At 40.9% G+C, this 23485-nt stretch overlaps 4 protein-coding genes and 1 long non-coding RNA gene across 8 annotated transcripts in view; 3 read left to right on the forward strand and 2 right to left on the reverse strand.

The window, feature by feature from the left end:
* Nucleotides 1–1177: 1177 nt before the first annotated feature.
* actc1b (actin alpha cardiac muscle 1b) lies at nucleotides 1178–4727 on the forward strand. The gene is made up of 9 exons (XM_056768417.1): nucleotides 1178–1278; nucleotides 2024–2171; nucleotides 2321–2449; nucleotides 2778–2888; nucleotides 2985–3069; nucleotides 3681–3842; nucleotides 3951–4142; nucleotides 4221–4402; nucleotides 4488–4727. The coding sequence occupies exons 2-9, from the start codon at nucleotides 2043–2045 to the stop codon at nucleotides 4629–4631; spliced, it is 1134 nt and encodes a 377-aa protein (XP_056624395.1). The 5' UTR covers nucleotides 1178–1278; nucleotides 2024–2042; the 3' UTR covers nucleotides 4632–4727.
* LOC130437199 (uncharacterized) lies at nucleotides 2962–3789 on the reverse strand. Its single transcript, XR_008909149.1, has 3 exons — nucleotides 3649–3789; nucleotides 3171–3237; nucleotides 2962–3097 (listed from the first exon to the last, which is right to left on the reverse strand). It is a non-coding gene; the product is annotated as an uncharacterized LOC130437199 (long non-coding RNA).
* Nucleotides 4728–4827: 100 nt separating the features above from the next.
* arhgap11a (Rho GTPase activating protein 11A) lies at nucleotides 4828–12576 on the forward strand. Of its 3 annotated transcripts, none has more exons than XM_056768414.1 (12): nucleotides 4828–5774; nucleotides 6949–7019; nucleotides 7113–7209; nucleotides 7293–7549; nucleotides 7701–7864; nucleotides 7952–8092; nucleotides 8184–8258; nucleotides 8680–8850; nucleotides 9118–9235; nucleotides 9341–9449; nucleotides 10300–10444; nucleotides 10708–12576. In XM_056768414.1, the coding sequence occupies exons 1-12, from the start codon at nucleotides 5655–5657 to the stop codon at nucleotides 11940–11942; spliced, it is 2703 nt and encodes a 900-aa protein (XP_056624392.1). In that variant the 5' UTR covers nucleotides 4828–5654; the 3' UTR covers nucleotides 11943–12576. The 3 variants fall into 3 exon arrangements, with proteins under 3 accessions (XP_056624392.1, XP_056624393.1, XP_056624394.1); XM_056768416.1 differs by lacking the exon at nucleotides 4828–5774 and adding an exon at nucleotides 6075–6210; XM_056768415.1 differs by lacking the exon at nucleotides 8184–8258.
* Nucleotides 12577–15267: 2691 nt separating this feature from the next.
* On the forward strand, nucleotides 15268–17470 carry grem1b (gremlin 1b). The gene is made up of 2 exons (XM_056768302.1): nucleotides 15268–15403; nucleotides 16107–17470. Exon 2 carries the CDS (start codon nucleotides 16109–16111, stop codon nucleotides 16637–16639), a length of 531 nt encoding a protein of 176 aa, XP_056624280.1. The 5' UTR covers nucleotides 15268–15403; nucleotides 16107–16108; the 3' UTR covers nucleotides 16640–17470.
* A 919-nt stretch (nucleotides 17471–18389) lies between these two features.
* Nucleotides 18390–23485, reverse strand: part of LOC130436926 (formin-1) — a 44582-nt gene continuing 39486 nt past the window's right edge. For both annotated transcript variants that reach the window (XM_056767972.1, XM_056767971.1), the window contains 4 exons: nucleotides 23273–23324; nucleotides 20674–20823; nucleotides 19604–19685; nucleotides 18390–19522 (listed from right to left, as the gene is read on the reverse strand). In XM_056767972.1, the coding sequence (XP_056623950.1) occupies nucleotides 19478–19522; nucleotides 19604–19685; nucleotides 20674–20823; nucleotides 23273–23324 (329 nt within the window). In that variant the 3' untranslated portion in view covers nucleotides 18390–19477. The remainder of the gene's footprint in view (nucleotides 19523–19603; nucleotides 19686–20673; nucleotides 20824–23272; nucleotides 23325–23485) is intronic.

A 23485-nucleotide genomic window follows, 5' to 3' on the forward strand; every position in this document is an offset into this window, starting at 1 on the left:
CAGAAACTTGATTTGCGTGCACAAACCCTCCCAAACGACCATATGTTGCCATAGTAAGGTAGAATTTCCTAATGGGGCGCTGAGGATTGGGGGTCTGAACAACACCAATGGGAGGACGCGTCCCAAAAGCTTGACCGGGCTCACGTTCATAACACCTGATGAGAACCATGACCCTAAAAGGAGACAGCTAAACCAATCAGAGCTTAGCTACTACTACACACCAGCCAATCACAGCCGGGAAGGGGGAGAGGGCCCGGCTGGTGTTACCCCTCAGCTGTTAACCACATTTAGGGTCGAGCCCACATGCCAGCGCATTGGCCCATTGACATATACAGTATTCTTCCTGGTGAGCGAGTGAACCTTTAAGATGTTGCTAAAACGAGACCCGGCGAGTTCTAGTTAAGGCAGGTTGACATCTTAAGGCACCCGGTCTTGGTAAAAAGCTGAATAATCAAAATGATATCAAGAGGAAGTCAATCTCATGCTGTTTCCCACAGCAGCCTGAGAAGAAAAAAAACAACGTTTATTATGAGAAATATTACACTGAAAAACAACTATTACTGAAATGTCTTCTTCTTCAAAAAAACATCATTTTAATGTGCTCTGGAGGGGAAGACATGTTGGATCAAATAAAGATTAAACCTCAAAAGTGTGTCAATGTATGTAGAACATTTCTACACGAATATATGGGATGCTGTGCATTCATCTGCATTTATACAATAATACTTATTCATATTGTTTACAATACTACCTAAAAAAAGACAAATGTAGTCAATAAATGCCAATATAACACCAAAAGATGCATATTACCAAAAGTGATTTAATCATTTACATTTAATAGTATGCCACTTTTCACAAAACAAACCGTTTCGAAAGCTGCGGTGATCCGTCATAAAAATACATTTTCAAAACATTGCATTTCAAGAGTTGTGGAAATGCGCAAATGATTCGTTTCACATGAATATTGAAATCACCAGATATATCTGTCTGCGTTCTAACCCTCCGGGGAGATTCTTGGCAACCCGCCGGCTGTTTCTAAGGAAGCCCTTCTTAATTTTAGTTGGGGGGTCCGATCGGCCCGCCCGCCCCCCACTCCAGATCAGATTCATGGGTGGAGAGGGTTATTTTCTCTTTTTTTATTTTTTCTTGGATGCACTTATTTGGGCTTGTGTGAACCCGAGGCTCCGCCCCGGCCCCCGGGAGCCGGTCTTATTTAAAGGGGTCTCTCACCTTGTATCTCCGTCCCAGTGGAAGCATCAGTCTTGTGATAACAACTTGGTGAGTCCAACGAAGCAACAGTGTGGCGAAGAACCAGTAGCATGTCTTTTAAAATCTCTTTAGACCAGATGGACTTTTGGTGCTGGCGAGTTTGCGAGGACGTCAGATAGTATTCTACTTTATGAGAGGATAACAGCGGAGCAGCTGCGAGTACATTTAACCCAGTCGCCTTGAAGACATCCTACGTTTGACAGGAATAGATTATTTTTAGGATATTGTATAGAGCGCGTATCTCGCAATAAGTCACCTCGAGTAAATGAGTTCTTCATTCTGTATCATAGCTTTTTGGTTCAGAATGGCACGAATGACGCTGGCCGGTGAGCAGGCGTCATGAAATGCGCAGACAGCTGCGACCGGGGAGAGCGCTTCACTTAAATGACAGACGCACCTGTCCTTCAGTTTAACTTTAGTCTTTCTTTGGCTTTACTGTGACAGCACAAGAGATACGGTTTCATGAGTTCTTCAGGAACAGGAGGGACATGTGTCGCATAGCTGTAACCTTTAACTATTTCACGACTTTAAACTGCAACTCAAAAGTAGCTTCTGAGTGAGACTGTAGGGAATTTATAACAAAAAAACAGAATTTAAGTTTGTTTTGTGAACGTCGAAATTTGGACTTAGAATCTGTACAGCGACCAACTTTTGAGTGCTTGTCAGAAAAGTAATTGAAGCAGTGTTTAAAAGTAAGTCTGTGTTTATTAGTGTGCCTGTGTGTCTGTCACTGACCGTGCAAATTCTTTCACAGACCAACCAGAAAACCAACCATGTGCGACGACGAAGAGACTACCGCCCTTGTGTGCGACAACGGCTCTGGCTTGGTCAAGGCTGGATTCGCCGGAGATGACGCTCCCCGTGCTGTCTTCCCCTCCATTGTTGGCAGACCCCGTCACCAGGTGCATAACAACGACAGACATTATATGGGAAATCCTGTCCTATAGAGACAGAGATTCAGTCAGGCTCTAGTGCCAGATTTATTTATTCAGAATGTCCATTACAATGCCTCAGTGATGTCGGTGGCTAACGCTGATTCTCTCTCCATCAGGGTGTGATGGTAGGTATGGGTCAGAAAGACAGCTACGTCGGTGATGAGGCTCAGAGCAAGAGAGGTATCCTGACTCTGAAGTACCCCATTGAGCACGGCATTATCACTAACTGGGACGATATGGAGAAGGTGAGTCTCAACGCTAGAGAAAGTTCCCAAATGATAACGAAAACAAAAGGTTTACATGTTAATATACTACGACACTGTTTGACTGGAAACAATTCAGGATGTTCAGTAAATCTTCTTGCAGTAACGTTAAAATTGCATTTTATCACCCCCACAAGTCACTGCTAGACATTCTTAAATGTTAAAAGGAATATTCTTACATCAATTGTGGAATGTTTAAAACATTTAGAAATAACATTTTCATAGGGGAAGGTTAGCAAAATATTCTTAGACACAGTTTGTTTGTTACCTTGAAATCCACCGTTTTCATGAACACGTTTTTGGTCTTCAGATCTGGCACCACACCTTCTACAATGAGCTGCGTGTGGCCCCTGAGGAGCACCCAACCCTGCTCACTGAGGCCCCCCTTAACCCCAAGGCCAACAGGGAGAAGATGACACAGGTACGATTGATGTCTCTTCACAACACCTCTGTTACGTCCTCCAAGGTTCTTTCGAGTTGGACCAGTTTGTAACACTTGGCTTGTTTTCACTTGCAGATCATGTTTGAGACCTTCAACGTCCCAGCAATGTATGTGGCCATCCAGGCTGTGCTGTCCCTGTACGCCTCCGGCCGTACCACTGGTGCGTTCATATCATCCTTAGTTTAAAACTTTATATTCAAATTATACATAAGAACATGATTTGATCAAAACTGTGAAAATGTGAAAAGAAAGGTCTCCTACCCGGTCCAAAATTTCGATTCTCCGATTTAATTCAATTTTAGCAAACAGTCGTTTATACATCCGCGTTCTGAAACATTTGGTGAAAATGAATTAAGAAAATTGGAATTGATTAAATGTGTAAAAACAGCTTCAGCATTGATTTTTAAATGAAACTGGAAGCAGACTGAGAGTTGAAGGGGAGGAGTTAACGGATGCTCCGCCCAAGCAGTCTAATTTACGTCAATTAAGATGAATGCTCATTTCAGAGCGGAAGTGCTTTTTCAGATTTTAACTAGGGTATATGAATTTAAAAAAAGTAAAGAACCCACATTGATAAGCTATTTACTACAAACGCTGCAGTTTTTCGTGAAAAAAGAAGATTTTTTTTATTTCACTGGGACTTTAACGTCTTACTGAAGCTGCATTATAGTTATGATATGAAAAATGACTTGGATTCGAATAGATTATTGTCACGAATGTTGTTATGTACACCTGTTACCTGGCGCTCATGACGTATGTGACGCTCCGCAGGTATCGTGCTGGACGCCGGTGATGGTGTGACCCACAATGTCCCAGTCTATGAGGGTTACGCTCTCCCCCACGCCATCATGCGTCTGGACTTGGCCGGTCGCGATCTGACCGACTATCTGATGAAGATCCTGACTGAGAGAGGCTACTCTTTCGTTACAACTGGTGAGTGGCTGTAGTTTAGCATCCCGACGCCCAAAAAGTACAGAATAAAAGTCACCAGCGCATCGATTTACTTCGACTGACGGAGTTTTGCGACTTGTCTCCTCACAGCCGAGCGTGAGATCGTGCGTGACATCAAGGAGAAACTCTGTTATGTGGCTCTGGACTTCGAGAACGAGATGGCCACCGCCGCCTCCTCCTCCTCTCTGGAGAAGAGCTACGAGCTGCCCGACGGTCAGGTGATCACCATCGGTAACGAGCGTTTCCGCTGTCCCGAGACCCTCTTCCAGCCTTCATTCATTGGTGAGGTTTACAGCGGATAGTTTGCGACTCCATTCAGAAAGTTACGATGTTTTATTAAACACGCTCTTTGATGCTCAGGTATGGAGTCCGCTGGTATTCATGAGACCGCCTACAACAGCATCATGAAGTGCGACATTGATATCCGTAAGGACCTGTACGCCAACAACGTCTTGTCTGGTGGTACCACCATGTACCCTGGTATTGCTGACCGTATGCAGAAGGAGATCACTGCCCTGGCCCCCAGCACCATGAAGATCAAGGTGAGGAAAACTATAGACAAGCAGACAAAACTACATCTGTGTCGTCAAACACTGCGAGCTAAATGTTTCTCTCATCTCTCTGTAGATCATCGCTCCCCCCGAGCGTAAGTACTCCGTCTGGATCGGTGGCTCCATCCTGGCCTCCCTGTCCACCTTCCAGCAGATGTGGATCACCAAGCAGGAGTACGATGAGGCAGGTCCATCCATTGTCCACAGGAAGTGCTTCTAAACCCGCAACAATCTCAGCCTCAGCCGTACATTTGTACCGTCCCTTTTACTGTATATACATGTAATGTTGTAATAAAAACATGAAGTGATAACAAAATGCGCAGTTCTGTGCGATCATTGGCTTGCTTGGGTCATTCTACAGTGATGAGTCGTGTGAAACAAATCAACAAAAAAAGTTCAAATGTGTCCAAAATGGTCATGTGTTCAGTGTTATTAATATTTAAACAGCATCCATGCATGTCGAAATAAACAACCTACACATTCTTACAGGTTCTCTTACACATCCATTATTATGCTAAGCATTAAAACCGGTCCGGGAGGTTTTGATCCCTTTCGTCATGCAGATAACATCCCGACACATCACCAAAGACCCGCAGAAACCATTACAGTTTCAATTAAAACCACTTCAACTCTCATTATAACCATTAAGCCTATGAGAGTTTCTGCGGTGGTTATAGTGTTTTGAGTGACGTGCCAAATCACTTTATGTAAGTAAAATAATTCACGCATGTGAGTGTTTTCAGCTCAAACAAACGCGCATCTGATGAACGCAACGTGACAGAGAAGGAGAGGGCGGGGCCACTGGAGAAGATATGTCACGTGACCAGCTCTGGTTCAATCAAAGCGCAGGGAACCGTTGCGTGACGTAGGCAGGGCGAAATTTGAACGTCTCGCTCGAGCTCAGCTGCCGTTGTGAAGTGAGGAAATAAAGCAGACGGATCTGTACTCTGGGTCTATACGAACATACTGAACTAAATACGCTTTAAAAGACTAAAAAGAGATCCGAAAATGAAGTTTATTCGAGGCACGACGAGGATTAGAGATGTTTGTTGACTCGAGTCGGCCGTTTTTTATTTAAACGCGTGAGGCGGAACTGTGAGGAAAGTTTACGGATCGCAAGATTTTGTTTATTTAACAGATCTAAGACCCGCATTTCGCTTTTTAATTCTTCTAGAGCAACACATGCGCTTGTTATTCGTATATTTTGAGGTTTGGGTGATTTTAAACGGTTTAAGGGGTCATCATGAGAGTTTTAGAGAGGAATGTGGTTCGTCTGGCTGTTGTTCAGCATCTGCGGTCCGTTTACGGAATAAAAATCAAGAACTGGAACAAAAACAGAAACAAACAGACTTCGGCAAACTCGGTGAGTTCAATTAAAAATGATATTATGTGATTTAACTGTCGATTTTATGTTGGATATATTACGGAAGCTGTTGTATGTAGTGTTTGTACTCTTACGCCCGTGTTTCACCACGTAACTAAGCTCCCTAACTAGACAGCAGCAGTTTTGGGCCTCATACTGACCGAGCTGGAGGCCATTAGATTCCAAGAAAGGCTGCGTCACGAATTAACACAAATATACATGTTTTTACTCTGTTTTATGTCACAATAACTATGCGTATTTAAATGATTTCCCAATGTTGTCCAGAAAGGCCTTGAGAGAGAGAAGTGATTGATATACTTGCACGGATATCAAATCAAAATCAAATCTCTTTATTGTCACACATCATGTACACAAGTGTACTGATGGTGAAATTATTAGGTACAAAACTTTGAGCCATGGCAGTACAAGCAACAAGGTATGGAAAATGTAGAATATACATTTACACAATATGCAGTACACACATTTCCATAATATACACATAGTACACTGTATTGTCAGGAGACTTATGGGTGAATGTGTAGCATTTATATATAACATCCAGTGATGTATTCACAAATATAGATGTACACAAGATACACAAATGACATCGATATGCTATATTTATAATGTTCTTTATACATAATGCAGCCTTTTATATTAAAGCACATGACGTGTGAATAAGATCCTTTTTTCTAATGGCTATTTGCAGCTTTACTGACTTCAATAACTGCTGCTCAGCTCTGGGTTAATTTTGACACATATATACTCCGAGATAATTCATGATACAGATGATCGTGTGGCTTCTTTGCTTAGTTTTTCCACTGCTTTCCCCCTATGTGAAGTCTGCTGTGTTTCTGGGTGAAAAGTAAACAGTTCAAGGAGAAGTGCTGTTGATTTTCAAACACACAGAGCTTTATTTGTTCATGTTTTCCCTACATGGAGAGCGGGTGGAAAGTATGTCCACAATTACCTGTGCGGGTTCAAACGGAGTCCAGCCCCTGAGGCTTTAACTCTCTGCCAAGCTGATGTAGATACTCCGCTCAGCTGACTTATTAACGGTTATTAGATCTAAAAGGTTCAGTAGAATGGTCCAATGCTGCTGAAATTACAAATTGTACGGTACGCCGACTAAATTGTGTAACAGAACATTAAAACAATGCTTGTTTATTTCTAGGTGAGGGTTTTTGGGGCCCCGCTTGAAAGTCTGCCACACTGTCATGTGCTAGACTACGGAGACTTGCCATGGTAAGAGATGCGTTTAGAAATTACTCTTCTAAATGATTCCAGAATTGTGTTGGGTTTCTTTGACTGTCATTTGTGTGTATTTTCACTTCACAGTTTTATAGCAGATGTTTGCACAAGCCTGATGGACCATTTGGACACAGAGGGTCTCTTCAGGAAATCTGGTTCTGTCGTTCGGGTCAAAAGCCTCAGGGTGAGTCACTTATATCTTATGTCACAGGTGAGACTGTGACCGGTGGCATTATTTAACAGTGGTCGTATTGTTTGGACCCGTAGAGCAAACTGGACCAGGGTGAGGACTGCCTGTCCACTGCTGTCCCTCTGGACATCGCTGGACTTTTAAAACAGTTCTTCAGGGAACTCCCGGAGCCGGTTCTCACCGCAGACCTGCACAGTGCTTTCCTGAAGGTCCAGGAGCTGCCCACAGAAGAGGAGAGGACCTCCGGCACCCTTCTGCTGACCTGTGTTCTGCCCGAGAAGAATTTAAACACGCTGCGCTATTTCTTCAGTTTCCTCAGGAGCGTTTCTCTACGGTACGATGCCAAAAAGAGCAATTGTGCTGTTTTTCTCCAATCTATTGTTACGCTAATTGACGACTCTCCTTTCAATAGCCGTTTCTTTTCAAGAGGCTCTTTTGTGTCTAAACGCATGTCAAGTTTGTGTATTCCACATTGTGTGTTTCAGATGTGCTCAGAATAAGATGGACAGCAGTAATCTCTCTGTGATATTTGCTCCAAACCTCTTCCACTGTGGAGATGGAGTAGAGAAGATGAACAGCAGTACAGAGAAGAGACTAAAACATCAGGCCGCAGCTGTGCAGTGCCTCATCGACAACGCTGCAGCTCTGGGTAAACATCTCTTCAGTTCACAAACTCTTTAAGAGAGAGTTTCTTGCCTGTGTGATGTCACTTCACATGTTGTGTGGTTGTATGTAGGTGTGGTTCCTCAGTTCCTCATGGAGAAGGTTCCTGCGATGTTGGGCTGTGATGCTGGAATGTTCTCACCCTCTTCTGTGTCTCTAGAGGAGAACAACACTCACTCAGACATGAAGAAGAACAACAGACGCAGTTTAGGAGGTACATAGCTCAGAAGTGAAAGTTTACAGGGTCTGAGGTGAAGCACATGTCATGTAGACTTTGAGTTGAGTGGATTTGTCTTGTATTCCAGACGTGGTAAATGGAGCTCTGAATAAGTTTAAAACTAGTAGAACCCCAACAAATACCCCACAGTCTGACAGAGCAGGTGGGTAACAGATCAGACTTTACCGCACCGTCTGTCTCCACATGTACTGTCATTGCATCACAACTGCTTCAATGGCACTTTTCCCTCTTAATGCAATGAATTCATTCTTTAATGAACCCAATGAAAATCTTTTAGTGGATGAAATCCATCTTTCTGTACCCACTGGGGTATTACGGCTCTCGACTTGTTTGCTTCTTATTTATGTCTGTAACCGCATGAACACATTCTGTTTGTGTTGAAGAGGTTCTTCTGCTTTCTGTGGAAATGATCTTTGCTCTTTTTTTCACACACATGGCTGTTTGTTAGTCTGAAACTACATGTCTCTTCTGCCTGTTAAGCACTACCTGATGGCAAAAAAATACAATGTGAAAGATCTGTTCATAATCAATTATAGTCAATGAAGTCTGTTTCATTCCATCAGTTTTCTCTTCTGCCACACCTGTCATCATGACTCCAAACTCGAAGCGTAAGCTGCCACAGGAGTCACACACTCACGGCTTCTCCAACAAGAAACGCAGATCCATCAAGAAGAACCTCGGTCTGGAGCTGCTCCCAAACGCTCTGTTTGGAGGAACATCCACACCTGGATCAGGTGAGTCAATTGTCATTTTGAATTTCATGGACCGCTGTTACGCTCACCTCACATGCTGCAGTTGTATGTTAAATGCATGAGGATATTAACTTACGTGGAATTTGATTGCCTATTTCATTGGAATTTGATCTATATGTCAGCTGAAAAAAGTTGTCCAATATCAATCCTCTGCATTGGTATAGTTCTCGTGTTGGCTGAGAAAAATGTTTTTGTTTGCTTGTGATTGTGAAATTGTATAAATGCATATTGTTGAAACTTCTGTTTCAGCTCACAGTGCATCAGGAGTGCTGGACTTATCTCAGAACGCTTTACTGTCTTCAGTAGGCAGAAATACTCGTTCATCCCGGAGGAAAAGCAACAGGCTGCGAGGTCGCAGCGTCAGCAGGTACAACACGTCACACACACGCATGCGTGTGCTGTCTACATATCTGCTGTATTTCTCTGTCATGCACAATTTATAAAACATTGTAATTGGTTCATTTGATTTCAGAGTTGAATCAGGAAAGACGGGCTGTTTCTCCCCCAGATGTGCTAAAAAAGAGCCCTTAAGGAAATCTCTGCGTCTCCGCTTCAGTCTGGGCAAATCCAGCCGCGAGTCTGTAAGTTTAGATACAACCTCCACCAGAGACTGAACAATCCAACCTTAATCAACTGCTTAACCACCTTGAGTGCAGCAGTGATTTGCATGCGTTTAATCTGCATGATGCTATTGTCTTATTTGTTTATGTTATGCATATTTATGAATAATATAGCACTTTGTTAAAGAAAGAAATGTTAACTTGCACACATACTCTGATGGGAAAAACATTCTTTCAGTTTTGGCTCCATCTAGTGGCAGTTTAATGTAGGTACATGCTGCTGTTAGTGGTGTGCAGTCACTGTAGAGAATCTAACTTTAAATAGTGTGTATTATATTAAGATGCTGAAGAAATGAGAAATAGTGTTCTTGTTAACGGTCAGGGATTGGGGGTTGTATTATACATATTTTATGATAAAAAAATAGGCCACTAACCAGCATGGTGTGAGAAATTAAATATTTAAGATTTAGTACTTTTACTTTTAAGGAATTGAGAAATTCTGCTTGTTAACAATCCTATGACACTAAGATGATGTACTGTAATGTTTGTGTGTGTTTGCCTAATGTTGCACATATTGTCCAATGTGTTAACATTGTGACTTTAGAAAAATAAATATCTATATTTTATCTTATAACCTGATATTACTAAAAATATTTTAAGAAGAAAGAAATATTAATGTTATAACAGTTTTTATGTTTTTGGTTTTGGGTTATTCCTTGCCATTATTTACGCAACCATTTTATGCATGTATTTATGCTGAAATAAAAAAGATTATTGACCAGAAACACTATCAGTATTTCTTTCAGTAGACTCAACACCACATATATGAGTCAAAGCATTGAGTAAAAAGCGGGTGCCTCTATTTCAACAGAACAACATTACACATTCACAACTGGGGCCAAAGAGGTCAGAGGTCATAGGTTGGCGCCTAGCGACACAAGAGAGCTGTTCTGGTTTTCACTTCACCAAAGAGTCGGCGTTTAGTCCGGCGGTTTTAACCGAGAGCCCTTCAAAAGGTCAGTAGCAATGTTTACATGCCTTCAGCTTCCTCCTGCAAACTACACTGAATATGAAGGTAATAGGATAAACAACAAACAAAATATTTTATCTTCAATACTCCGTTGATGGTTCTGAGTGAGAGAACCAGATATAAAATCATTCAAATGTGATCCATCCCAGCACTCCTGGCCAAACTATTTCCTATGAAAAATAAACAATATAAGTTATCTCAGTTTGTCTGTTCGGCTTCTTATATTTCCACACATTCTCTCTTTCACAGGCAAGTTAATAAGCAAGTCTGAGAATAACCTGCTGACCCCAGATCACATGAGCTTGTGGAGTGAAGAGACTCCTCATGTGACCTCCACCTTGCCAACAAATTTGTTCTCCAACACCCCCATGAGCATCTTCCGCTCTGTGCCGGCGATCACCGTGAGTGAAACTCAGACGGTCAGCAATACACCCGAGAGCCTCTGCTGTGTCGATTCCTTCAGTGATGAACGTTCCCACACTGGTTACAAACCAGCGCAATGTGAAGAACCGCAGGATGATGTCTTTAGAAACTCTGAGGTGGTTTCCTCTCATGCGGATGTGCCCTCAGATAAATTAAGCGAAAGTTCTGGTGTTTTTGAGTCCAACACAACGGACGATTGCAATGTGACATTCGGACAGATTGAGTTTGTTCCTCTGTCGCCTCTACACATTGACAGCACTCTGTTTGAGACCGGACTCGCAGCTGAAAACATGCGTGACGGCTCTCTGTGTTTCGAAGATGAAAGCAAGTGTTACTTGAAGGAGCCTGTCATGCGTTCTCAAGACTGCAGTCAACTGATAGACGCTCTGGACATCCAGAGTCCTGTTCCCTTCAGACGGGACACATCCATCAGGGTTCAGTCCACCCCATACACATCAAGAACACAAACCGCATCCCAGTCGAAAGACCTGAACGCCTCTTCGTTGAGCGCAAACACCGACGAGCCTCAGAATAACACAGACAAACCTCAGAACTCACTCCAAACCAGCCGAATGAAAGTCTCGGACCAGATTAAACATTTCAACATGATGACCCTGAATTCACCCAAAAACAAAATGACCCGATCTCCTCTGATGTTCCAGCGGACGCCCGTGCGGCAGTCGGTGAGGAGGATCAACTCTCTGTTCAGAGATGGAAGGACCGGTATGGTCGTGGCCAGTCCGGTTACGAAGGCTGTGAGTTTTGAGAGCGGTTTATACACTAGAGCCAAGCAACAGACAGATGACCCTACATTCACCAAACCTCCAGTTCCTCCTAAGAAACCAGCCGCACGTCACGCCGCCGCGCTAGATGACATCACCAATAGAGCACCAAAGGTGAAGAGTGACACGCTGTCAGCCAATAAAAACACTGCTAGTGAATATCCCAAATCTGTCTGTCTGCACGTGGCTGAGAGCGATGGGACTCGATACAGAGGTTCACCCAGAAACCCGCTGTCGGAGGGCAGACTTCTGGCGGCGACGAAACCCATCGACCTGTAAGACATCGCTCGCATTTCTTCTGCGGGAGATTTGCATCTCTTCAGTGGTCTTAATTTATTTTGCTGGAGTGATGGATTCAGAGGTGAGAGAGACGGCTGTAGATCTCAGCATTGATGAAGAAAGTCATTTCTGAAGTGATTTTTCAGAAGCGATCGCTGGGAATTCATCATTGGATGTTTGTGATGCTGGAGTTTGTATTACTTTAGTTTGCTGAATGAAGACAGATGGTCATGTGAGATGTGTCAGGACTGTATTTAGAGTGAAAATGGCTGTAAGTTTGATTTGAAAAAGTAAAAGTTTGGTTCTGTTATTTATATTTTATGCAAACATTTGATTTTGTTGCGAAAGTCTTAAAAACAGCATTCTCGTGGTACCTCAAGAAAATGTTTGAAAATTTCAAGCAGTATTATGAACTGTAAGATCCTGAGGTGTTAATATTTTACAGTCTTTTAGGAACACGTTATCCTAATAATTTGCATTTGGACAAAGTGAACTGAAATGTTAAATGGCTCATTTGAGATGGCTTTGTTTTCCACATGGTGGCGCACTGGTGTTTGTCAGGACCACAATTCATTGAAAAAAAAAACATGTTTGCTGGACTGTTATGTGACCAAATACAGTGGAAAAGATCAAATGTGTGTTTGACTGTTATTTGCCAAAGGGATAGATTGAGACATGCCAGAGACAACAAAGTTTCACATATAAAGACCCTTGTTGTAACAAATACTGGAAATAAGACATTTGAACTCATGAATGTTTAGTTTGGTGATTTGCTACCAACAGTGTCACCGATTAAGAGATTCAGTCTTTCTGTCCGAAAGTTATAAGATTCCTTTTACATAGTTTAAATGCATTTGGTAGCCGTTTTTATCCAAAGAAGTTACTTTTTATTTGATCAGTATGTGTGTTCTATGGCAGGGGCTTCACACTATATGATGCCAAGGACCCCAAAATATGATTTTCCTTTTGTGAGGGATTCCCTTTTCTACAATATATATCATTCTATATTATTTATGTGTTAAGAAAATGTTTAAAATTTTGATAAATATTAAATAGGATATTATAAAGACAATGCATTGTTTCTCAACCTAAATAGTCAGCAATAATGTCACTGAGTCCCAAAAAAGAAACTGTAGTGAGAAAAACTCACAGGAAAAGTTCAAATGTAAACTTTTCTAGAGACTATCTATAGCAAAAAAAGCAGATAAACACTGGACTTTTATCATTTTTCTGGGGGACCCTTGCATCCTTCTGGAGGCCCCCTGGGGGTCCCTGGACCCCTGTTTGAAAAGCTCTTTCCTATGGGATTCAAACCTGTGAACTCTTATTTAAGGATTCTTGACGTAAAAAAAAGTTTTGTCATAACTTTATCAACCAATAACACTCATGACTGGCGTTATTAATCTTATCAATGTCAAGCAATGACAATAGTTTTGATAAGGTAGTTGCATTTTAAACTTGTAATTCAAAAATAAAAACAACAAACTACTTTTATTACAATGATTTTTTTTTCATTCAACCAATTAAAAAAAATTGGGTAAAGATTCACATCAATATTGTATAACTTGAGCCAATGAAAAATAACTTTTCTTTGTTATTTATCATTGGTTCAAATATAGATGTGAGATATGAATTCTATTGGTTGAATTAAAGCCTTTTTTCGGTGTTTATATTTTCATGAGAAATATTTTGGTGGGTCTGAGAGATGGAGAAAGATAAGGTATGATGGGTTGAAAAAGTTTGGGAATCTCGTTGAGGTTTCTACCTCAAATTGGGGCGATTTGGGAACAATCTTTCCTTTTGTGAAATAAACACAAAAGCTCACAGTTGGAGGCAAAACAACACTTTTCTTCAGCGGTATACGGTTACGGTTCGATATGATTCGTTTTAGCATTAGCAAAAACACGTTCGTATTTGATCCGTTATTTAATAGCCAATAATAAAAACCAATGAGAATCACGTGCTGCACACAAACCATATCGCTTCAAGAAATAATAAAACTTCACCAACGGGTTAAAAATGACACATAAACTACACGTATGTTGTTGAAATGTTCATTGTAATTATAGGTTTAGTCATTTGTTTCGACAGACTCATTTCACTCAATGAAACAACATCACTCAAGTTCAACATTTACAGAATTGAAAATAACTGTTTTTCACTCACCCTCATGTGGATCTGAACCGTTTGACTTTATTTCATTTGACGAGCAAAAACATATTTTGAAGAATCTTCATTTTTTTATTGAAGATAATCTGATCCAGTCAGCGAGCTGCGGCGACCGGATCACTGAATCAGTGAATCGCCAACCGGATGAGTGAACGAGTCGCTCGTTTGAACTGATTCTTTTCAATGAACCGTCGTGTCTGTTTGTAAAGAGAGAACGCGTTGCTCTCCACTGACCAAAAAAACAAAACAACACTTATGTTTGAAACACAAAGGTGAATAAAAACTGACAAAAGTGTGGGTAGAAGTTCGCCATCAATTTTTTTTGTATAAAGTTAAACCATCGTAACATCAAATTCGGGCTATTTGTTTCAATACAATAATTACAGTTTAGACATAGTGTTTGTTATAAACCCACGATAAGCCTTATACAAATGTTAATCAAAAAAAAGAAATACGGTTACTATAAATTATACTTTTACTATTGTAAAGTCATGATTTATTTCCCTATAATGTCATATTCCTTTAAGGTCTATAAGGGTCCAAAGGCCCATGCAACATGATTTAGTCTATTTATTTTTAAAGTGTATTTATTTTTATGATTGATTGTTAGGTTATCAATTCTTTATATTAAGTAGGTCATACATAAGTAATAATGAATGTCATTTGTATGATAGTTAAAAATTAAAAATGTGTTTAAATACTTTCACATGTGTTTTGGTGTTAAGCCATCTGTTTTAAACGTTAGTCCAGAAAACATTCATTTCAGAAAAAATGCAACCTTGTGTTTTCTTTATTTATATTATTGTTTTTTCATTATGATACGTTTCGTATCATAATATATTTCGGTTCATATTTACGTATTTCATGAAAGATATTTTTCATCCATGAACTCTTTTTTCTGTTTTTTTTAACACTTTTCAATGTTTATTTTTCACCCATACATGACAGTGTTTGTGTCTCTCAGAAAATTGTCATTTGTGTCTTAAGTTGGTCTTTGGAGATGTTCAGGTCAGTTTGGACAGACAAATAAACTCCCGTGTCTCTCTCTCTGTCTCTCTCTCAGACTGTCTCTCTGTCTGTTTGTGTGTCTGTGTTTCAGGGGGCGGATAGCTCTGATTCACTTGTATTGTTTCTGGCCAATAATGTAGAGAGATGTCGTGCGCATTTAACCAGACACAGCTCGTGGTCGGGACTCCAGTGAGAGGGTCTATGGGACAGATAACAGCCCTTCAGGACTGACAGCAGTCCTCACAAACATCTACAGACTGATTGAAATCCAAACACACCGACAGGTGAGACATCTTTATACACATTTACCTTGAATTCATGCGAGCGGGAGCAGGTGTCTGTTCATTACGCATTAAGTAAATAAATACATATTCAGAAATGACTTCTTTATCCAATGTCATTCGTTTATATATTTTTTCGTTTATATTTGTATAGCAAACTTGCAGTAGCAGAATGTTTTTTACGCAATGAAGACCACTTGGAAAAAATCAATTTTACTAAAGATATCACGTTTGAACTATGGTTTTGTAGCCAATGGTTACTATGGGTTTACCACGATTAACTATTATTATAATAACCTTGATTTTTGTTTTTATTTGTAGTGAAACAAATACATTTTCGTAAGAGTGGTTCTAATAGACCCACAGCAGCTCTCCTGAAACTTTTTACGCACTAATGATTCTCCAAAAGCGACTGGAATTATGATTTAATATAGGGCCGTAATAAATAATAAATGAAAACTGCTCAATTATTGAAACTGGAAAAGTACGAAATACTCAATAATAATTGTTGTTTCTGGACTTAATGTTTTTGGACGTAATAATGTATCGGTGTTCCCAAATGTCGCCTTTTTGCGATACAGGCCATGATTGAAGTAACAGAATGAATCCATAATTCAATATATTTTTTTTTATATATATTTATATAAATCATTTTGTTTTTTAATATTACTACTGAGACATGTGCTTCTGACTTTTCCCCCTGCAGTAATGATGGCCACATCCGTCCGGACTCTTTGCGCGCTGCTTTTCATCTGCGCCCTCGTTCCCAACCGCACCGAATCCAAGCGCAACCGCGGCGCGATTCCTCATCCCGACAAGAACAATCCGAACGAGTCAGACCAGCACCCCCGTCAGGCCGGCTCCGACTCGAGAGGCAGAACCCGAAGCTCTTCTGAAGAGGTTCTGGAGTCCAGCCAGGAGGCTCTGCACGTGACCGAGCGCCGCTACCTGAAGCGCGACTGGTGCAAGACGCAGCCGTTAAAACAGACGATCCACGAGGAGGGATGCGCGAGCCGCACCATCATCAACCGCTTCTGCTACGGCCAGTGCAACTCCTTCTACATCCCCAGACACGTGAGGAGAGAGGAGGGAGCCTTTCAGTCCTGTTCCTTCTGTAAACCCAAAAGATTCACCACCATGACCTTCACCCTCAACTGCCCCGATCAGCAGCCGCCGACTCGCAAGAAGCGCGTGCAGCGGGTCAAACAGTGCCGCTGCGTCTCCATAGATCTGGTCTAGAGAGCCTGTCTGGAGGATGTAACACGGATGGATCCACGCAGAAAGCGTCACTCAGTAAGAACACACGTTTGATCTGATGGAACTGATCTAAACAGGCGTGCGTAAAAGCTGTCCACATTACACTACTGTAGGTCTGTCCAACCAGACTCACATATCCGCTCTTTATTAGCAGCTGCTAGAATTAAAGTCAAATTCACCACCATCACGAGGAACCAGATGACTATCAAATCATCTTGAATTTGAGTTTCTTTGCATCCTTCATGTAGACTTCAACCATTTATTCGATGGACGCAGGCGCATTTTATATTCGTATAAACTGTTTTAAACATTCTGCGTTTTAAATCACGCGCACACACATTCATTCAGTCACATGTCTGTAATATTTTGTATGTTTGCGTTTCTGAAAGTCAGAAGTGGTTTTCTGTTAGGCTAATGTTAAAACTGAACTGCATTAAAAAATCTCCATTAGTTATTAAATCATATCGATTGGGATTTTACATAAAATATGTGTAACGCAATTTATAACAATTGATCACACGGCAAATTTCAATTATTATTATTAAACAGCATGTCAAATATCTCACAGTGAGTTCCAGAAGTTTGAAGTGATCAGAGGAAGGTTTTTACCCTCCATTACTATTAATAATATCAGTAATTTGAATAATAAGTGAAATTGATTTTGTAGAACAAAACTTGGACCTCTTGAAGACAGAACATAACAGTTCAGAGCTCACACGTAGTGACCACACAGTTATTTTGTGCATGGTTTGTCCGAATATTGTTTATTTTCAAGTTTAACTCAGCACATTATGGTGATGTCAGAACTTTGGACCTCACTGTACATCACCGTTTTACCCCAAATCTTTAAAAAAATGGATTGACATGTTTTTTAACTACTTACACAGATTCTGTTTGCAGGTGGACTGTAAGTGTGATGAGATGTGTGATGTTTGTGTTGAACTGAAGTTGTAACGGTGACTTGTGATTCACAGAAGTGCTTGTCTTCATTAATCTCCAACAGTTTAAAGACTGAGAGTTTCCACTATGTGGAATTGGACTCGAGTGAATATATTTAATGTTTCAAATTCAGTTTTTCTAGATGTTTCTGCTGGATTGCTGTGAATGTTTGTGGCAGACTGACCAAACATTGAGTTATTCGTCTATTTATGATACCAGTCGTGGAGATCTTTCTGTATGTTTAAGGTCTGCTGTATGTTGTTTTGGTTGATGACTGTATAAAGAACAGCTGCATGCGTTCTGTGGATGAATCATATGAATAAAACATCAGACCGTCTGACCTCTGACCTCTCTCTGACAGTCGCGTGGACGTGTCGCCGATTCACTCATTACATGCTTCATAAATAACAGCACAAACTGATTTCATGCCGCGTGAGTTACGCTCGACACATGCACATGAAACCCATGAGACGCTTTGTTAACAGAACATTCTTCAGAAGGAATCGGTAGACTGCTCTTTATGTCCTTCATTAAGAGAAGCTGCTAAACATCTCAAAGACTAAACTAGTTTCTTTCCCTCCAGACTGATGTGATCAAATTCATTATAAAAATATGAAAACATAACTTTTTTTGTTCAGGGGAGACATTTAAAACATTTGTTTTACTCAAAGAAACTGTGTCATAATATTGGTCCGGTGTAATAAAAGTAAAGAACTAAAAAATTATGTGCAACATTAAAAACTCTTTAAATATTTTTGAAAGCAATTTTTCTTTTCATGCGCAGAGGTTGATGTCAAATAAAAACAGTTTATTTCACCTGACGAGAGGCGTATGAACAAACTTAAAAGAACATTTGAAGAGTTGATTTCCAAAATAAGATAAAAAATCATGTTTTTTTTTTATTGTGCATTCCAATTAATATCATTCTAACTGCAGATGGTTTGTTTTGATTTGAGGCATAATGACTCAAAAAAGTACAGCTAACTTTCCCAATAAGAACATGATAACATTATAAAAAACATTTTAAAATCTCATTTTGGAAACAAACTTCATTTGGACCCAGTATCGGCAAACTCACACTGTGACGGTGCATTCAAATGATTTACATACACAATGTTAAAGAACTTTAAACATTAAACGTAAATAAAAGGACCAGTGACAAACATACACACAGATTCATCATGTATAAATGAATAGACAAACCCTCTCTCCAAGCAAAACATTCTTATGCATTTCGTAACAAAACCATTTGCTGAACAAACAGGGCAGTTGTTCGCTCGCTTGCACTTTAGAAAATACTCTGGGTCAACATATTTCTCTAGCGTAACATCACACGGATCATTCTACGTTCAGCAGCGTTCTGAAATAAAAATGTACAGTTTTCAGACACAATATTGCATAGGCTTCATAACCAAAGTGCGTAAAGTGCTTCACACTTAATCAAGTTTCATTTGGCAAAAACTGGAAAAGCAACACGGTGACAAATGCTGAAAGAAAACAAACAGCACTTCAACGAGCCATTAAGGGGATTCGTTTTCCGCTCAAGTACAAAGACAGATGACATCATGTCGGCCCTTGACGTGTTCATGTGATTTCAGGCTGTGACTGACGCACATATGAGGCACTGCTGTTTACATGTCCATGTAGATGTTGGATTAAGATCTACAGATCGAGTCCTGACACATTCAGCATCACTTCTGACGATTTCTTAAAATAAGAAGTTCTTTCAATCACGTGTTCTCTTAGCTTGCTGTTTTGAATGATTCAGGTTTCTCAGGAGTACACCGGCGCTGATCTGAGATCAGTCACAGATTGAACGGTCAGCAGATGATCTGAAGAAGATGTGATGTCCGAATCAGTGATGGGCGACCTCTTCTCGTCTCAGCTGGACGGCACACCTGCTTCTTTCTTCCGAAGTCGTTCTTTCTGAGAAAGCAAACACATTTGTTTTTACTCCGTATTGAAAACGACACATGACACAATATGAACACAAAACGCTCGTCTCACCAGACTGTTTGCGTTGATCTGTTTTGTCTCCACTTTCTTGTCCGCCGTGATCTTTTGGACGTTTTCTTTAGCTGCTTTCAGTCTGAAAATAAAACAGTTGTAATATAAAATCTTGTTCGCTCAAAGATGACTTTTGTCATCATTTGTTCATTCTGATCAAATTTGTTGAGTGTGCAAGTAAACACTTTCATAGTCTAGCAACAACAAAACATTTTTTATTTTCCAACACTATATACTTCTAAATTATTTAGACTGCAAAACATGGAAATATTTTCTATTAATTTGAGAAGCAAAACTTTGGGAGAACTAAACTGTGGCATTATAAAACCTGCTTATATTACAATAAAAAACATTTTCTAAACCGGTTGGCATTATTTTAAGCATAAACCTCATAAAAATAAGTATTATCTTTAACATGACGAAACACTGATCACATGTCTGTCTTTCTATCTGACAAATATGTAAACTCTTAAAAATAAAGGTGCTTCAATGCCATAGAAGAACCATTTTAGCTTCCACAAAGAACCACTTTTTCTTTGTGGAAGTCACTTTTTTATAATCCAAAGAACTTTTGTGAAACAGAAATGTTTCAATGGCATCGAAGCACCTTTATTGTTAAGAGTGTAAATCATATTACTGCTGTTCAACAGCTCATCATCTCTCTGTCCTCGTCTCCAAAACCAGATTCCATTCTTTCGCTCTTTTTTTCTCACGAGAGCTCTCACAGAAAACACGGGGCTCTGTAACCCGTCCCAGACTTGCGCTGTCGCCGTTTTGCGCTTCAAATGAGCCTCGAGACAAATAAAAATCAACAAGTTTGGAGTGTTATTAAAGCACGAGGCGCATCAAAGAAAAGAGCGGGCGGGTCCAGAGCGCAGTCACTCGCTGGCTGGATTTATGATGTCACTCTTGACCCGTGCGTCCAGTTAGCAGAGCTCCCCGCTGGGGGACAGAACCTCTCTCCACATCCCTCGGCTTTTACTGGAGATGTTAAAGGCGGCGCTTCACTGCTTTACTACAGTAAATACTGAAGTGTACTACACTTGATATAGATTTCTATAAAGGCTCACCTCTCTTTAGACATGGTTTTAATCTCACGGTTCCAGGTGTTCTTGAAGTCGTTGCAGAACTCGTACCAGAGCATGAAGATGTGGTTGGGAAAGACCTCTTTTTCTCCAGACTTTGGTTTGAGCCCAAAGTACTTCACCACTTCCTGAAAGCTAAAGGAACACAATCACACCCGTGTCTTTATCATACAGTTTCATGAGTCTCTGAACACATTAAACACATCAGATGTGACGGAGGAGATGACCTGCAGACTGAGGATCAATCTATTACTCACTCTTCATAACAACTGCGTGTTTAGGAAATATTTGGTGCTCGATCTCATGTTTGAGTCACACTTCACATCAACACTAACAACAAACAAAAGGTAACCGCGCAGAGATTTTTTTCATTCTTGATGTTTGTTCATGTGATTCTTTTTCGCTCCGTTACAACACGAGAAACATAAAAGTGAGTGAGTTTGGTTTCTACGGGAGGTCAGACTGAACTCATGTTACTCAACAGATGCTGTTTAAAACCCCATCTGATGGATTTTCTAACGTGATTCAAAACGGTAACAGATCTATTAAAAACCAAAAGCATTCCACTGAAAGAAGTGAAATAAAGAGGAATAAACTGGAGCGTGTGTTTCTGCTGAAGTGTGTTTAATATGTCATCATGCAAGAATGTGATGAATGTGTTGATACGGTGGAAGAGAAGCGTCAGCTGCGTGTGGATGTCGTACTGATGTCATCATGAGTGAAACGCCATGAAAACACCTCAAACACAACGAGGCAGAAAATCACGTTCAGTGACCACAAATCAAGTAAGAGACGGTGATTAATGACAACATGGTGCACTGATGTGTGGGATTTAAAACACACACACACACACACACAAACTCTCTCTCTCGCTCTCACTCTCTCACACACACACATGATTGCAAACACTACCTGAAGCTCTCTCTCACTCACACTCACTTTCTCAAACTACCTGACATGCATACTACATAACACACACATTCTCTGTCACACACACACACACTCAAATTTACCTATTGTGTTACACTGTTATACACACAGACACTCTCTGTATCACACACACATTCAGTATCTGACACACACACACACGCACACTCACACGCTTTCTCACAAAAACACTACCTTAGAAACACTCAACTCACACATTCTCTCTCTCTTTACACATGCACACACACACAGTCGCACGCACACACTCCTCAAACTTACACACAACACACACATTCTCTCCCTGTTACACACACACACAAACACTACTTGACTTCTAAAGCCCCCTCCAGACTGACACACATCCATCAGGCCTCGCTCACCTGTGCATTTACAAAACACAACTATAGAGACTCCAGGACTTCTCACGGGCTGTTCTCTGATCTAATGACTACACAACTGTTTCTTTCCGGCTCATTTCCTGTGTTCAGTTTTGTGATGAACGTGATTTCTACAGAAGAGATGATGATGAACATCAGTCTGAGTATGTAATAAAGCTCTGACGTGTCATCTCAATCTCTCACAACATCTGATGGCAGAAATATCCTGAACGCGCTTCAAACCCTCTGCGTCAGGCTCTAGATGTCTCTCTTAGGTTCCGCCCCTCTTGTAAGATCAAAGGCGCTGGTGTAGCTCAGCGTGTTCGGCAGCTCGCTCACACAGTGGATGTGTGTAAAGGTGATGCCCCTCTGCTTGGGCCACATGTGGACGCCCACCCAGGTCCCGGACGAGTGCCCGAGGCCGCCCGTATCCATCACCCGCGTGTCACTTTAACGAGGTGCGTCCATGGGAACTCTGGGAAAGCCTCACTTACTGCTCCTGTAGGTTCGGCCCGCGTGTGGAGCAAATTAAAGGGAAATTAAAAGAGCGGCTGGACCGATTGATCAATACCGCTCAATTCCACACCTTCGTGCGGTCAGACGTGCCCGAGTGGCGCCGTGTGCGTGGGATCCTCGTCTAAAGGTCTGAAGTCTGGCCCACCACCGTCAAACATGTTTTTTTCTTTGAAACACGGTCTCCGTCTTGTTTATTTGGGAAATGTAAACAAGGGAAAATAATCAATATGATTCGTTCTAGACATTTTCAATCGTGCAGCATCTGGCTGGTGAATATTTTGACGTGAATCAGAGCGGAGAGGTTGTGTTGTCGACGCATGATAACGTTACATGACACGAGCAAGCAGGAAGTGTATTTGAATATGTTATATTATAATATTATGAATATGCACACAGAAAAGACTTGAAATGTGAATCGAGCCTTATTCAGATTTGAAGGAGTAAAATGAGCGCGCTTGATCTGGTCACCTGATAATAAGCGACAAGTTTTAAGTCTTTTAAATGTTTAAAGGAATGTTTGTGAGAGCCACATTGATCCCTTAGAAGTCTGCTCCCTATGTAGGCAGCTCACGAGGGTTTGGAACAGAGCGCTTGTGTCTGTGGACGCAAAGACGTGTCATGTTTTTTCTTATCACTTCAGACTAATAACTACAGACAGCTCATACAACTCTGAAGTGAACACTTATCAGAGCACCACACACCCCACATCAATCACCCTCTTTCTCAAAAGAGCCGCTCGGGGAGATCCAGTCAGGATTTCTCACCTCTTCTGTGCAGCTTGCAGACGCTGATCTTCAGTCGTGTGGTCAGACTGAGCTGTAGAGAAGAAAACACAAGATGAACATTGTTTCAAATATCGTGTGAAGAAACTAAAACATGAGTCGACTTTTATTACATTTAACACACAATCACATTCACCAGAAATAAAGAAAAGACCCGCAAACATTAAACCATCAGACAGAAATCAGATCAAATGA

This window comes from Triplophysa dalaica, chromosome 15 (genome assembly GCF_015846415.1).
Source record: "Triplophysa dalaica isolate WHDGS20190420 chromosome 15, ASM1584641v1, whole genome shotgun sequence".
NCBI lineage: Eukaryota > Metazoa > Chordata > Actinopteri > Cypriniformes > Nemacheilidae > Triplophysa > Triplophysa dalaica.

What these genes read in the sequence shown, in the direction of transcription:
- actc1b (XM_056768417.1), top strand. Translation starts at nt 2,043, where the DNA reads ATGTGCGACGACGAAGAGACTACCGCCCTTGTGTGCGACAACGGCTCT. An exon ending in CGCCTCCGGCCGTACCACTG is followed by an intron (nt 3,070 to 3,680) that starts GTGCGTTCATAT and finishes GACGCTCCGCAG; the next exon opens with GTATCGTGCTGGACGCCGGT. An exon ending in CTTCCAGCCTTCATTCATTG is followed by an intron (nt 4,143 to 4,220) that starts GTGAGGTTTACA and finishes TTTGATGCTCAG; the next exon opens with GTATGGAGTCCGCTGGTATT.
- arhgap11a (XM_056768414.1), top strand. Translation starts at nt 5,655, where the DNA reads ATGAGAGTTTTAGAGAGGAATGTGGTTCGTCTGGCTGTTGTTCAGCAT. An exon ending in GACTACGGAGACTTGCCATG is followed by an intron (nt 7,020 to 7,112) that starts GTAAGAGATGCG and finishes TTCACTTCACAG; the next exon opens with TTTTATAGCAGATGTTTGCA. An exon ending in CCCACAGTCTGACAGAGCAG is followed by an intron (nt 8,259 to 8,679) that starts GTGGGTAACAGA and finishes TCATTCCATCAG; the next exon opens with TTTTCTCTTCTGCCACACCT.
- grem1b (XM_056768302.1), top strand. Translation starts at nt 16,109, where the DNA reads ATGATGGCCACATCCGTCCGGACTCTTTGCGCGCTGCTTTTCATCTGC.